This window comes from Rattus norvegicus, chromosome 14 (genome assembly GCF_036323735.1).
Source record: "Rattus norvegicus strain BN/NHsdMcwi chromosome 14, GRCr8, whole genome shotgun sequence".
NCBI classification, from domain to species: domain Eukaryota; kingdom Metazoa; phylum Chordata; class Mammalia; order Rodentia; family Muridae; genus Rattus; species Rattus norvegicus.
The window spans coordinates 12,484,656-12,499,241 of record NC_086032.1 but is presented as its reverse complement, the minus strand read 5'-3'; the positions used below and the strand labels follow the sequence as shown (position 1 = coordinate 12,499,241).

At 42.4% G+C, this 14,586-nt stretch overlaps 1 protein-coding gene and 1 long non-coding RNA gene across 2 annotated transcripts in view; one reads left to right on the top strand and one right to left on the bottom strand.

Moving 5' to 3' along the window:
- Positions 1 to 1,553: 1,553 nt before the first annotated feature.
- On the bottom strand, positions 1,554 to 11,590 carry Naa11 (N(alpha)-acetyltransferase 11, NatA catalytic subunit). The gene is made up of 2 exons (NM_001024742.1): positions 10,765 to 11,590; positions 1,554 to 3,957 (listed from the first exon to the last, which is right to left on the bottom strand). Exon 1 carries the CDS (start codon positions 11,516 to 11,518, stop codon positions 10,778 to 10,780), a length of 741 nt encoding a protein of 246 aa, NP_001019913.1. The 5' UTR covers positions 11,519 to 11,590; the 3' UTR covers positions 1,554 to 3,957; positions 10,765 to 10,777.
- Positions 11,591 to 11,678: 88 nt separating this feature from the next.
- The window catches only part of LOC102554702 (uncharacterized), a 47,073-nt gene continuing 44,165 nt past the window's right edge, over positions 11,679 to 14,586 (top strand). The window contains exon 1 of the long non-coding RNA XR_359401.5: positions 11,679 to 11,764. This is a non-coding gene — a long non-coding RNA (uncharacterized LOC102554702). The remainder of the gene's footprint in view (positions 11,765 to 14,586) is intronic.

Genomic DNA, 14,586 nt, shown 5'->3' with positions numbered 1-14,586 from the left:
CTATGCAAAATGTTGGAAAATTATTTGAGAACCACTTTCGGTTTACAGAAAAAAACCCAAAAAGTAGATTGTTTTTCCAGCCTTCTCCTATTTATAGTAAACATAAATTTGCTGAATCGGCTGAGCTCCCAGCCTCCTTTGATGTGTGAATGGCATTTTGATGGAAGTGCCCCTCACTTATTTAATGTACATGACACTGTCTGTCCTCAGACACAGGGCAGAGGGCAGCGGATCCCATTACAGACGGCTGTGAGCCACCCTGTGGTCCTGGGAACTGAACTCAGGACCTCTGGAAGAGCAGCCAGTGCTCATAACTGCTGAGCCATCTCTCCAGCCCCAAAAGATCTCCTTTTAATTCTTCTTTAAGATGTGATGCCTTGCAGTTAACAGTGACTTTCAGATGCGACTGTGCAAAGCAACTGCCAGGAAAATGCCTACAACACCAGACCTGACTTCCCAAAGCTAAGAGCTAAGGGAATGACACATTTAACAGGGTACCTGTATAATTCTGAAGCAATTCTAGAAATTCTCTTTGAGCGAGGGAGGTGGCACTCAGCAGTTCTTTTCAAATTATTGTAATATGTTAGAATCAAAAACAGTTTTAATGTCTGGGTTAGTTTATTGTCAATGAACAGAATAATTAAGGTGTGAATTAGAAGTCATGGCTCAGCTGGTAAAGGAATTTGTCCCTTTGCTCCCTGGGACCCACAAAGAAGGAGAACCCAATTCCCATTGTTGTCCTCTGACCTCCACATGGGCACCACTGTGGCACATGTGCTCACCCAACATAATAAATGTAAAAACAATTGAGAAGTAAAATCTTAAAAGAAATCCCGTGTTTTTAAAGATGGGAGGGAAAACTAATATAGCATTGTGGGGAACAGAGAATCCTCTGAATGTGTACTGTGGACATGGGCATGCCCATGTCAAGGATTCATGGGAAGATGTCACCGCCTCACTCTTTAGTAAGGCAGAGAGGGCAAAACCTTCTTTGGTCTGTAGGCAGATGTTGATAATGTGTGCAGAAAAGGTCTACCCACCATAGCTTTCTCCCCAAGATATTTATGACCCGAAGACTTCTCTTTACAGGGATAGCTCCTTACTGGGTTAGCTAACCCTGCCTCTGTGTTCCCAACTGTAATAAACATTGTGAGCTCCCATAGTGCTGCATTCTCCAGCAGAGCCCCAACCACCCAACCCCACCTTTTCTGTGCATCTGCAGTTGTCTTGACCACCCAGTAGGTCAAGTTCCTGGAAGCCACACAAGGATTCAGCATCAGAGAATTCCATCATAAGATGTAACTGTTGGTTGTCATTGATTCCCTTCATGCACTATAAACAAACATTTTTATTATATGTATCTGATATGTCTGGAAATTTCTATTGAAATTACTTGGCCATCAACCTCTGACACAGTGTTGCAAACAGCATTTCTGTGAGTGAATGAGATTCTAAATTCTTAGGGTCTAACTCAAAGTAATCTAACAAGTGTCAGACTGGTTAGCAGTTGAACTTTATGACCGTTACTAGTCAGTATTAGCATTACATAGAACTAATGTGAAAAAATCCTTTATTTCTTGATCCTTTTAAAGCTACCAGCTTTGGCTCAATTTCCAGCACTACTCTGCGTGTCTCCTTCACCCCCATATTCCATTATTTTATTTCATATCATCTCCTTCTTATTGCTCTTATGTCAAGGGAAGAATAGACTTTAGCTATGTAATCCACGGGCTTCATTCACCAGCTGGTGACACAACTACACAAGACTTTATGTCCTGGTGACTAAGAGCTTTGAACAATTTGATGACAAAACAGGGTTCACTCCAGTTTCTGTAATGTCATGCATTCAGAAGGGGTGTGAGTCATTCTACCCCACACTCCACTCATACCATGAGCTATTCTACATCCTTGCTTTGGTCTCTGTAGGACCAGGCTTAAGTAAAAAGTAAGCAGTTTGTTCAGAGAAAAGAATAATTTGCTGTGTGAAAAGAACAGTGTAGTTATGAAAGCAGTGTCAGAGGCTCCCATCCCCAGGAATGGAAAGACCACTGACTGCTTCTGTTCCATCGGTAGCCAGCGCACCCCTGGGATCACCTGGGAACTTTCTAATTTATGCCCTAAACAATGTTAGAACACTGTTTACTTTTATTATCTAAACAGTCATAACCCAAACTAGGTAGGCTGCTGCACTGCTGGATTTCTGATGTCTCCTGGTAACAAAGAAAAGCACTGGCATTCTTATGTAGGGGCACAGCAAATGTCTGGAAACCTTTCTTATTTCCCGATTGCTGCAATGATTAACATCAGGTTACTAGAGACTCAATGTGGCTGGTGCTGGGCTAGAGAAATCACTCAGGTAAGCTGAGGCTACTCCTTCTGTTTCTCCATCTGCTGAGCTGTTACCAGGAAGACATATTGACAAGGGCTCAAGGAAAACACGGAATATTTTATCAGTAAGATTATGCTGCCCTGGAGACAGATGTTAGAAAGCTGTAATATTTAAAAATAAAGAAATAATCATATGCTTGAAGGGAAAGAATAAAACCATTTCAGGAGTAAGCGAGAAAATTAAAAAGAAAGAGAAAAGGAAAATGGAAAGACTGAGGACCAGGTTGACACACAAAATGGCAAATCCTTCCCTGGAGAAAAAAGAAAGTTCTATGTCTGCCTCAGGCAAGCCTTTACCCTGAGACAGGCATTCTCTACACTGGGGCCGATTTGTAAGAAGTACTTAGCAGGGCTGATGATGGATTACAGAACAGACTCATCTCTTGTCATCAGCTGCTTACTGTCAGGGCTTAGATGTAAATCCATATACTCCAGTTTTCATAAATGTGAACATGAACATGTTGGATACTTTGGTAATTAATGTTGAGAGAATATGAGAAGATCACTCTGTTCCAAGTCCATCTATCTGGGACGTTTCCAGGAAAGTCAAGGCCCTTTGCCTTCACTTTTACTGAGACACTCAACAGGGATCACAATGAAGGTTACATATATATTTACAATTGGCATGTGGTCGGTTGTCATATATTAAGTGAGTCTCCTTTCTGTCATTTGACACTTTAACATTGCTTTGCAAATAAATTTTGAGCTCAAACAGGAGCAAAGAGGAAACTTTGGCTTTGATTTCCCGCAGGTTGAGCTGGGTTGAAATCCTGAGTCGTCATCCCCCGCTCGGCTTCCGATCGATCTCTTATGTGTAAAACAGAGATAATAATGCCCACCTCACAGGTTACCCATGTTAGTAAGTGCCACAGCACTGCATGCCTCAATAAATGGCAAGTGACATCATTGCAGAAGAAAGCAAACAAAAGGCAAAAGCAACTGACATGCACAAGCAGATGAGTGTCCAATTTAATTACTGCTCGCTCTTGTTAAAGTTTCCACACTCTGCTTGTAAGGGGTGGTGGAGCCCTTCTTTGTCCCGTTTTCCCACTGGAAAGGGGGAAATACTCCTTGGATGTGGAGGATAGGACACATGGAGTTTCATAGAAGCAAGAGGAAACAGATAAATTGCACTTGAAGAGGAAAGGGGCACAGGTCTAACTTGAAGGTCCCATCTACTCCCTTAGTGATGGAAACCCAGATAAATAATGGCAAAACCCATAGCTGACACCTTCAGAATTGTCCCTGCTTCCTATCTGTCATTTCTAAGAGACAACTGTGCAATGTATCTACAAGCCGGCATAGGACCACCACAAACAGTACAGTGGCAGCATGGTGAGCGGACACCAGATGTTCTGTCACGGCAGGCCTCAAGCTTCCTTGGCTCTTGCGCTGAGGTGTTCCTTCACGATCACAGTAGCTCTATGTGGAAGGTTCTGGAGAGTTGAAAACGAAGAGCCACTCGGGTCACTGGGAGATAACCCCAGAGCAGCAGGGAGGATACTGCAGAGCACAGCAGTTAAGCCAAGTTTCACAGTAGATGTGGCTGAGACATGAGGACCAGAGATGCTGTTGAGAAAAGAGAGTGAGTTAGCAGGGACGGTACAGGCTCTGACAGCCCTGAAAGCGCTATGGAAGAATGCCAGTTTCCTTCAGTCATGCGGTCCCTGGAGGGGATTCATGCTCCGGTAGGGGGCTCTAACTCATGCACATACAGGCAGCATTGCATTTTTAAAGCACATGAAGTGAAGAGGCTAAGTGGTGGTGGCCATAGGGGAGGAGGAGAGATGTATTTGATCAATGTGTATTATACACATGTATGAAATTCCCAAACAAGCTAAAAAATGTAGGAGTGCAAGGGATATGCTTTCAACAGCAGATCACTACGGAAACCATAACCAGTCTGCTCCACACTGTACACGATCCCATGGATATTGGTGGGAATCAGACCACACGGCACAAAATTCTTACAGAAGTAAGGCTCTCTCATGTACCCTAAACAGGTCACATAAGCAGTTCTCAATATATGGAGGTCCAGTTTCCTCTAAGAAAGGGAGGCAGAGTGTGGGCATGGGCTGACCTGCCCTAGAGAATGTATTTCAAAACTAAAGAAACGAAAATACTTCTTTTGTCATCTTCCCATCCCGATTTCACTCAAAAGAACATTCGTTGCTGGGCATGATGGCGCATGCCTGTAATCTTAGCACCCAGAGGGCTGAGCAGGTGGATGGGTCACTATTTCCAGGTACCCCTACCCTAGAGAGTAAGATACTGTTCCAAATCACTTAAAAGAAAAAGAAGAAAGATTTAACACTGCAGAAATGAAACACCTTATACTGCTTAGTGAGAGGCAGTGTTCTGCCTCGGAAGTCATCTCTTACTGTGAGAATTGCTCAGGAATCCGAAGTATGGATTGTGTAACTTCCATGTAACTTAAGGCTTGGTCACCTCATCAATGACTATCTGCTGCATGTTTACCAGCAATTAACATCATGTTCAATATTTCAAAAGATAAACAAGACATGAGCTCTAATCTTTGTTAGCTAAATGTCTGTGTGGTGTATCAATAGATGGAGATTTGTTTTGTTTTTAAGGGCTAGGTGTGTTTCTGCTTATTTTTAGCTGAAAACAATAGTAAAATATCACAACCAGAAAAATGAATTATCTTTTTCCATTTACCTTGCATACAAAAGTTATAAAATAGAGGCTATTCTTATGCACAGAACAGTTACAAGACATTTACTTTTGTTCATAAATTATCATTACAGAAAGCTCTGTTTCCAGAACAACCCAGAATCAAGTAGGAGGCAACGTTATGCAAAATCTAGTGTTTAAGGTTTGTACTCTGGGGCTGTAGAGACAGCTCAAAGGTGTGTAGTGTTCTTTCAGAGTTCCTAGTTCAGTTCCCAGCACCATGCCAGGTGGCTGACAACCACTTGTAATTCCAGCTCCAGAGGGATCCAATGCCTCTGGCCTCCACAAGCACCTACATTCAACTACTCACAGACATATAAGCAATTAAAAATAATAAAAATGCCTATTTATAAAAAGAAGTACACTTGGTCTCCTAGAAGAAGAAGATGTGAAGGAATGGATTATAAACACTAGCACTACCTGTCTCGGCTTTTAATGAACCTGTTAGCAGGGTTATGCATAACTAGAAAAACACTAAGTATTTTATGGGTGTTTGTGGTTATTGCAGCAAATACTGCTTGGCAATTTTAAGAAACTAAAGTGAAAAAGTCAAATAACAGTGTAATTTATGTTCTAAGTCAATTTGTATCATGTAAACAATACTGATACTTTTCATGAAGATTTTCTTCAAAAGATATATTGCATCCCTTAATTTCTTAACTTATTAAGCTCAATTTTTATATTGTTAGGCACTCATATTTGCATAATTTTATTTCTAATTATGTTTATGGAAACCAGAAGAGAGTGTCAAGTCCCCTAGAGCTGAAATTGTAAGTAGCGCTGGGGACCAAACTCAAGTCCTCCCCAAGAGTACTGCACTCTTCATTGCTAAGCCACTCTCCAACTCTACAGCACCAGGCTTCTGAACGGTAGGCCATGGAGACCTGCAGAAGAGATGTTAATAAAATCTTATGAACAGAGAAAGAATACTATGGTTTTACAATATGAAAAATCTGTAGTATTTTGGAGATATTAATTTTTAAAGTGTCATTATAGAATATTTTAAGAAAGATTTACACTGACTTCTTAAAATAAACACTCTCCGTTTGTAGTTTTAATGTATTTTTTCTTACTTTATTCAGCAGTAAATATATTTGATTTTAAATACTAGGGCAAGGAGAGTACACAAAGTGAGATTTAGATGAAAATCAATCTCTGCTTTTATGTGTTACCTCTGTCAGTGTTTTAGCCAGCCTGTGTATATTACACAGTGATCGAAAGGCGACACAGTCAGCGATTATAAATAATTCAACAAATAAACTCTATCTGATCAGCTTTTGAAAACGGTATTTCATCTCTTCTCAATGTTCTGTATCATCATAGAGTGCAGCTGCATTTGAAATCTATAGGTCCTGGCATATCTGGGCTAAGGTTATACTAGGAATTTACCAAGCCTGTCAGTCCCTAACCTTCTCCCACGTTTCATTATATCATTCCAGTTATAATTAGTTGTCTGGTAAAATTAAGAACAGTCTATTTCAGTGAATGCTCATGTGAACATTTAACAACTTTTTGCTAGAATGACAGCTTCACGACAGGAAGAATAAACTAGAAAAGTGAAAGTCAGGGAAGTAACCTTAGTTCACTCAATGATGACAACTCGACCAAAAATGCTAACACTTTGATTCTCCTTTTTGTTATTAAGCATCAGGCAAACACTTCCTGCCAGGAGACAAGCTGATTTAGATGCCATTCCTGCCTCAACTAGCATGTTTTGAACTGACCTGTCTACTTTGCTGTGGCTCCCTAGAAACTCTGCTGCTTCCAAGCCTTGGTTCTGCTAAGTGCTTTGACTGGAGCTTGTCAGTGAGAGCTATTTTAGTTCTCCACTGCATCTTTCTTCCAAGCCTCCTAACTGTTGCTGCTCAGCCACACCTCTCACCATGAGGAATGTGAAGGAAGGGAGCTACACAGACACTCTCAGCTTCTCTCAGCAGCAGAACCTACAGTGGGAGAGGTGCTTAGCAGGACCAGAGCTCTCCTATTTAATCTTCGTATCTGTGGGGCTTGAGTGGCTAAGTCACGTCCTCCACTCACTAACTGTTGTATGCACTGCTCTCTACCATGCCTGACCTGTATGGAGTATTCCTCCCACTTATTTTACAGGGGTAGCAGGACTAATTTGGGCAGTCCCGAGAACAGTTGTGGCAACACAGTGAGCACTACAGGAATATTACTAATGAGTAATTCTCGTTATTTCTAGGGTGAAGACACTCAGTCCCTATTCCTCAACTGTCCTACTCACCTGAAAAATGGAAATAACAAAAATGAAAAATCGTTCTCTTTAGGGCTTTTCCCATAATGCATCTGAACTCTGGCTCCACAGGAGGGAGGGAGGGAGCACCCAATTACAGCAGAGCAGCAATACTTCCACAGCCCAACCTCTTTTCTCCCTTGCTCTCTTTGGCTTCACCGATGCCTTTTCCCACTTAGGCTAGCAAAGCTATGAGCTCCTGACTGTTCAAAGGGACCCAGTTAAGCTTGTGATGACACGAGGAATAGTAGAGTGGAGGGATCATTTCCTTCAGACTTGAAAGAGACAAAGTGGCAGAATCTCATTGCTAACTTGCCCAAATGTGTGCAAAAGCAGTACAAACATGCTACATGTTTATGTAAAAACCCTCAGTGGATCCCCAGAATTCCCTGGGGCATGTCTTAAAGGGGAGGAATAGGGATCCTCTGCTCCTAGCTGGGCATGAAGCAGCTTCTCACACCCATGCCATAACTAAAAGGTTTCCTACTGTGGAAGAAATGGCGCTGTTTGCCAGAATACCTCCCTTTCCTTCCTGGGACAAGCTCAACTACACTTCTTTATCTCTCTTGCCATTAACTGTAAATTGGTCCTGATTTTAAAGCCTATAAGAAGTTCTGTATTTACTCTCTTCCCTGCTACCTAAACGTGCATGAACAGATGGAGACATTATTCTAGAGAACGGGAGTAGGAAGCAGGGACTGAAAGTTTGCATCTGTTTCGATTGTGAATGTATGGCTCGTGGTACTTGCTATACTTAGCGCTCTGTCACAATAAAATCGTAAGTTCATACCACAGTGTGGCCATGGCAGGCATCTCAAATGCAATTTATACTCTTCTAAAATCTGCTCGGAGAGAACTAATAAATACTCATACTGCTAGACTTTCGTTTCTTAGCTACTGAGGCACATGTGTTATTGTTACAGATATTAAAAACCTTGACAACCCTATTTCAATGATTTTTCCTTATAATCCATATGACTGTGGTGCCTTCTGGAACACCCCACCCACCACTTCCTCAGGTAGAGGTCCTTGGCTTAGGCTTTCCCAGATTAGCAAAGGCACTGCCCAGACATGTTCTAGATGGATCTTTTTACAGAGCAAAGTCTTTTTTCTCTCCACCTAGTCTTCCTCAGCCTGCAGACCCACACTGCTCTATGATGAAAGACTTTAATTTGTAAGCCACTAAGTCAGGGGCTCTGTAACAACCGGTTTACTTAAGCTGAGCACTACACTGTAACTACTAATGTGACCAACAAGGTCCACAGTGCTCTCTGGTTGGAGATGACGAAAAAATGAAGAACAAGGAGGAAGCATTAGATGAGGTCACAGGACTGTCTCAGAAGTCAGGAGGCAAAAGCAGGTGAATCCTATAGAATTCAAGGCCAGTTGGTCTAGAAGGATGGGAAATCATCTCAGGAGATTTCCACCTGGAAGGAAGGTGAACTGAAACTAGGAAAAAAAAAACGTAGGAAAGTAAGATGTAATTATGCCACCTACACAAACGTCGTAACCACCATGCAAGAATCAGTCCTTTCTGGTCTTTTATCTGATGGATGAGCAGATGCTTCCATTGACTTTATCTCTCAGGTTCGAAGGGCTTCTGAATTTACTTCTTACGTAGCAATTTAGAAGACTTTCATCAGCCCTGTTCTCAACTAACAATGCTGAAGAGACACCAGAGGTGATCAGTAGCTCCTATATCCTTCCAGAGAGATTTTTAAAAGATGTAATGTTAAAAAAAATTCTGTTTATTTAAATTAAATAAATTCCTCAGTGATTAAAACATTTTTTTGTGTTAGATGTTTTCTTTCTTCTCCCTTATTTTTTTAAACCCAGTGCTGAGTATGGAACCCAGGACCTTGTGCACATTAGGCAAGTGAATGTCTACCACTGTCTAGGAAGGTTATAAGACCTTCTATAAGGTAGAAATCTGATGACATATCTGTTTTGTTCAATTTTAGTTTCCCCCTTTACATTCTTCCTTGATCCTGGATCAGATGAATCCCACTGAAACTTTAAAACTGCTGTTCGCACATGGACCCTTGAATTATGTGACATGATTTTTTTTCTGGAAGAACTACTGTGGTATTTTATTAGTACAACTAAGCCTGTTCCTAAGATAGTAGCTTTTAAAAATGTGCTTGGTGTGCGTTTTTTATTATTTGTGTGTATTTACAGGCACAAGTGTAGAGGTCAGAAGACAACTTTTGGGAGTTGGTTCTCTTCTACCACATGGGTCCCAGGGATTGAAATTTAATCTATCAAGCTTGGCTGCAGGTGCCGTTAGTCCATGCCAGCTCTGCTTTTCTTTTCCTTAACGGTATATGAATAGACAAAAATATGATCTCACTAGCTCAGGACGGTTGCAAACTCAACATCTTTGTAGCTCATGAGAACTGGGATTATAGACATATGCTACTATGTGTGCATTAGTGGCTTCTTAGAGTGTTTTTTAGCAAGTATAATACTTTGCTCTAAGTTTTTGTGTAAATGTTCACAAATCCCAGAGTGAAAAGACAGCATAAGGAACCCACAAGGAGACATTTCTCGCCTTCGACAGTTGCTGCCATTCTTATTTTTAGACCTTTTCTGCAGTTCTTAAGATCAAACCCAGGGCCATTATCAGGCTAGATTATTGCTCCCCAGCACCCCACCATGCCCCTTCCTTTTTTAGGCATTTATCTTATTTGAACTCCTGACCAGAACTGGTTTTCTGTCCCTTTAATTTTGCTGGTGTATTTTAAAACAAATTCTAGGCATCACATTAGTTAATCTGAGTAAAAAAAAATATTTTTGTAAGATAATTACTTCATTTCACATTTAGCACACTTAATAGAAAAGATTTCACGTTCAAATTTCGCCTGAGTGCCTAGAAACCTTCTTCTTGGTTTGCCTGAATGAAGATTACAACAGTGTCCCCAATGGTTGGTTGGTTGCTATTCTCTTTAGTTTAATAGAAAATTCTTGTGTTTGTTTTGTTTTGGTGGTGATGGTGGTGATGGTGGTGATGGGAACCAAATCCATGGCTTTCTGCGTGCTAAGCAGGACTACTACCACTGAGCTACACCCACAGCTGAGCATGCCCTCCCTCTTTAAAATGCTGCTACTTCTCTGAAGAGGCCAGAACATTCTTTTGTCAAATTTCCTTCATTCTCATTCTGGCTTTATCTGGCTGCATAGTATATCGTTGAACACATTCTGTTTTCTATGAAAAACAAAACAAACAAACAAACAAAAAAACACTTGTTGGATTTCAAAAAGAAATCTTTCTTTTAGCAAGAATATGGCAAAGGTAACACCGTGAATATCTTCACTGCATGCAGGAAGAAACCTAGCAGAAGTACAAAAGGGTAGGACAAGATGGGACTGGGCTGGCCAAGTTATGACGCAAAGGGGATACAGAGGGGCCCGGCCAAGGAAGAGAATACCTCAGGCAATGCTCTAGGAGGTGGAATCCAAGTACTCTGAGCTGTCCTGGACATCAGTGCTGTGGCTGCCAGTGTCTTTGCCTGCGGGGTTCTCGGGCTGACAGGCCTCACTGCCTTTGCCTGCTGGGTTCTCGGGCTGACAGGCCTCACTGCCTTTGCCTGCTGGGTTCTCGGGCTGACAGGCCTCCTCGGCATCCGGAAGTGTGCTGTCCTGGGCTTCCTGGTTCTCCTCAGAGCCCAGAACCACGTATCTGCTCTTCTTCAGCACCAGCTGCCTCCTCAGCTCATCAGCCATCTGAGCGAGATCCCGCTTCATGGCGTAAGCATCTTCCCCATCGGCATAGTACTTGGGTTCCACCTCACTAACCTGGAAGTTGAGGGTGTTAGAATACAGGTGCAGGGCCGCCCTGTTGCTCTTCCTGACGTGCAGGGACACGTACTTGGCGCTGAAGTTCTCGATCATCGCCCGTGAGGCCTGGTCCATCAGCTTCTGGGCCAGGCCGAGGCGCCGGTGCGAGCGCTTCACGGCCAGCGAGGTGATGTGTCCGTGGGGGACATCATCGGGGTCCTCCTCCATCTTGGCCAGGACGTAGCCCACTATCTTGCCGTCCTCGTCCTCGGCGATGTAGGAGAGCTGGGGCCACGACAGGCCATGGTAGAAGTAGTACTTCATCTGGTAGTTCTCGGGCAGGCAGAGCAGGTTGCAGTGCTGCATGTTCATCAGGTCCTCGGGTCGGGCATTGCGGATGTTCATCCTGGCTGGCAGGGCCGAAGGGCCCACACCGCGTCGTTGCCTCGGCAATGGACTTCAGCAGGCCAGGCCGCGCGGAGACTGACGGGTGGCGGGAAGGCCTATGGGCGGAAGGGGCGGGGCTAAGGGCGCTTCCAGAAGCCTGCTGTCCCAGCCAGTGAGACTTCCGGTTCACAGGCCAGCCTGCGGGCAAGTTTGGGAGAGAGGGCAGGGCGAGAGGAGCTCACTGAGGACTTCTCGGTTTAAAAGGTGTGAGACTCATTGCTTCCGGCGTCTTGTATTTGTTTCAATTTTAACTTATTTTTTTAAAACTTATTCTCCCTCCGTGTGTATGCAATGTGAGTCTGTCCTTCTGTATGGTGTGTGTGTATTTCAATTTTATCTTATTTTAAATTATTCTCTGTGTGTATGCAATATGTGTCTGTCTTTCTGTATTTAGTGTGCTGTGTGTCTGTATGGTGTGTGTGTTTCAATTTTAACTTATTTTATTAACTTATTCTCTGTGTGTATGTAATGTGTGTCTGTCTGTCTGTCTGTATTTAGTGTGCTGTGTGTCTGTATGATGTGTTGTGTGTCTGTCTGTATGGTGTGTGTTTCAATTTTAAATTATTTTTTTTAATTTACTTTGTGTGTGTGTGTAATGTCTATCTGTCTGCATGGTGTGTGTGTGTGTTTCAATTTTAACTTATTTTTTAATTTATTCTCTCTGTGTGTTTGTAATGCCTATCTGTCTGTATGGTGTGTGTGTGTGTGTGTGTGTGTGTGTGCTTGTATGTGTTTATGCTTCAATTTTAATTTATTTTTTAACTTATTCTCTCTGTATGTAATGTCTGTATGCCTGTATGTCTGTATGGTTTTGTGTGTGGGGGTGGGTGTTTGTGTGTGTAGTGTGTGCATACACGTGCGTACCAACATGTGTGTGCCATGGTGCAGGTACAGGTCAGGGAACTTCTAGAAATCTTTTCTTCCAACCTGCATGCCTCAGGGATTGAACTCAACTCCTCTGTTTGTCAGCAAACATCTATATACCCTATACTCTGAACCATCTATTTAGACTCAGTTTTAGCCTTTTAGTTTTTCCACATCTGAACAGCCCCATGTAACTAGATTAATAAACCAGAACGTCAATGCCATCACAGGTAGTCTGTTCTTTCCTTACCCTCTGGAGTCCTACCTAGCAGGTTTCATATATAAAATCACAGTCTACATTTGTTTTGTGTATTTTTTCACTCACTCTATGTGAGTTTCAGCCATCTTGAAACGAGCTGTAATGTCATTTGATATTCCGCTTTCTAAATCTTTTATCAATTCAGTGGGAAACTCTGCTGTTCATGGCCCTTTGTGGTATTTCCAGTTTGGAATAGTATGGAGAGCGTGGCTGAATGTTGTTGAATATTGATGTATGTACTCACCTGGACTGGAGAATACAATAGTTTTCAATGTTATAAATATTCCCATGCAAATTCCAAATCAAAAGATTCCTCTTCATTCTTAGAAATATGTTCCAGGTTTCAAAGGAAGAGACTGCTCCTCCTCATAAAGGGTTTGGACAAGGCAAAACCCTGGAGCAAGAGGGTGTGCTCAGAAAAAGCACCTTTGTTTTTTCTGCTAACTCTAGAGGTGGCTGTGTCTTTTTCCCGAGGTTGGCGGCCTTACACTCTTACTTACAAAAGAAAAACAAACTAGCAAACAAACAAATAGAAACTGGTGCACAGGAAAGGAAGGGGGAAGGGGTCGCTGCTCCTAGCCATCAAGTTTCCGGAATAGAGCAGTGGACCTGTGTGGAAATAAAAGTTTTAATGGGTGGGGAAAACTAAAACATTAGCATAAATGTCTTATAGGTGGGGGAACTAGAAAGATCTTAATTCCTTGTCCTAGAAACACATCTTATAGTACTTGATGAAAGGTCTCACATCTGATGTTTCTTACGTTGTCACCATATGTGATTTCTCCATTCTGTTCATAGTATCCATTCTTGTGCAGGGACGGAGGCTTTGCACTGTGGCATAGTTTGCATTTTTCTGGTGACCAGTGACAAGGAACACCTGCTTATTATTCTGTTTCCAGTTTGAGAAGTGGCTGCTCAAGTTTTCGATTTTTTTTGGGGGGGGGGGCTGTGTTTCTCCCTCCCCCAGCCCCTGCCTCTCTCTTTCATTTCTTTCTTTTTCCCTTACCCCCTCCTCTCCCTCCCTCCTTCCTTTCTCTTTTGAGGCAGGGTCTCTCTGACATAGTCCTGGCTGTCCTTGTTTCAGAAGATCCAGTCACAATTCCTGCAGGCACCATCAGGGTGCATTCATAATGAAGGCCAGGTTGACCTTGAACTGACAGATAATCTACCTGCCTCTGCCTCCTGGGTTCTGGGATTCAAGGCATGAGGCACCTGTGACATGCCTGGCCTGTGTCTTTTCTTTTTTTTTTTTTTTTTTGGTTCTTTTTTTCGGAGCTGGGGACCGAACCCAGGGCCTTGCGCTTCCTAGGTAAGCGCTCTACCACTGAGCTAAATCCCCAGCCCCGCCTGTGTTTTTTCTTAAAGATTGCTTTTCAAAAGTGTGTAGTTGCAGTGAATATCATCCTTACCTGTTTACTGATTTTTTTCCCCCACCTCTTCTTTTGTCCTCTTCTCTCCCCTTTCCCCACTGAAGAGTGAATCCAGAGCCTCTCCCCCACTAATACACTGATGCCTTTCCAGACCTCCTAATGCTATTATTTTTTTTAAACAGACACGAATTGCTCACTTTTTAAATTTTGTGAGTACCTTTTTATACTGATCAGGAATTCCATGCCCAGTCCATAGTCACAGCCGTATGTTTTCTTGTGAAACCCTTTTTGTTTTATGTTTTATATTTATAGTTGCTTCCCTTTGACATTGACTTTTGGATGTGTAACCAGACCTGTTTGGCCACTTTCTTCTCTAGGATGATATTATTGCAGTTCGTTTACTATGTTTTTCTTTTTAGATCACCATATTTTCTTCCCTGCATTTCAGCGTTACCTTTAAACACTTGGCACATTAAAAATTACCTTCTAATGCAAGGGAATCGTGTTTGTTAGCATTGTTTTATACATAAGCT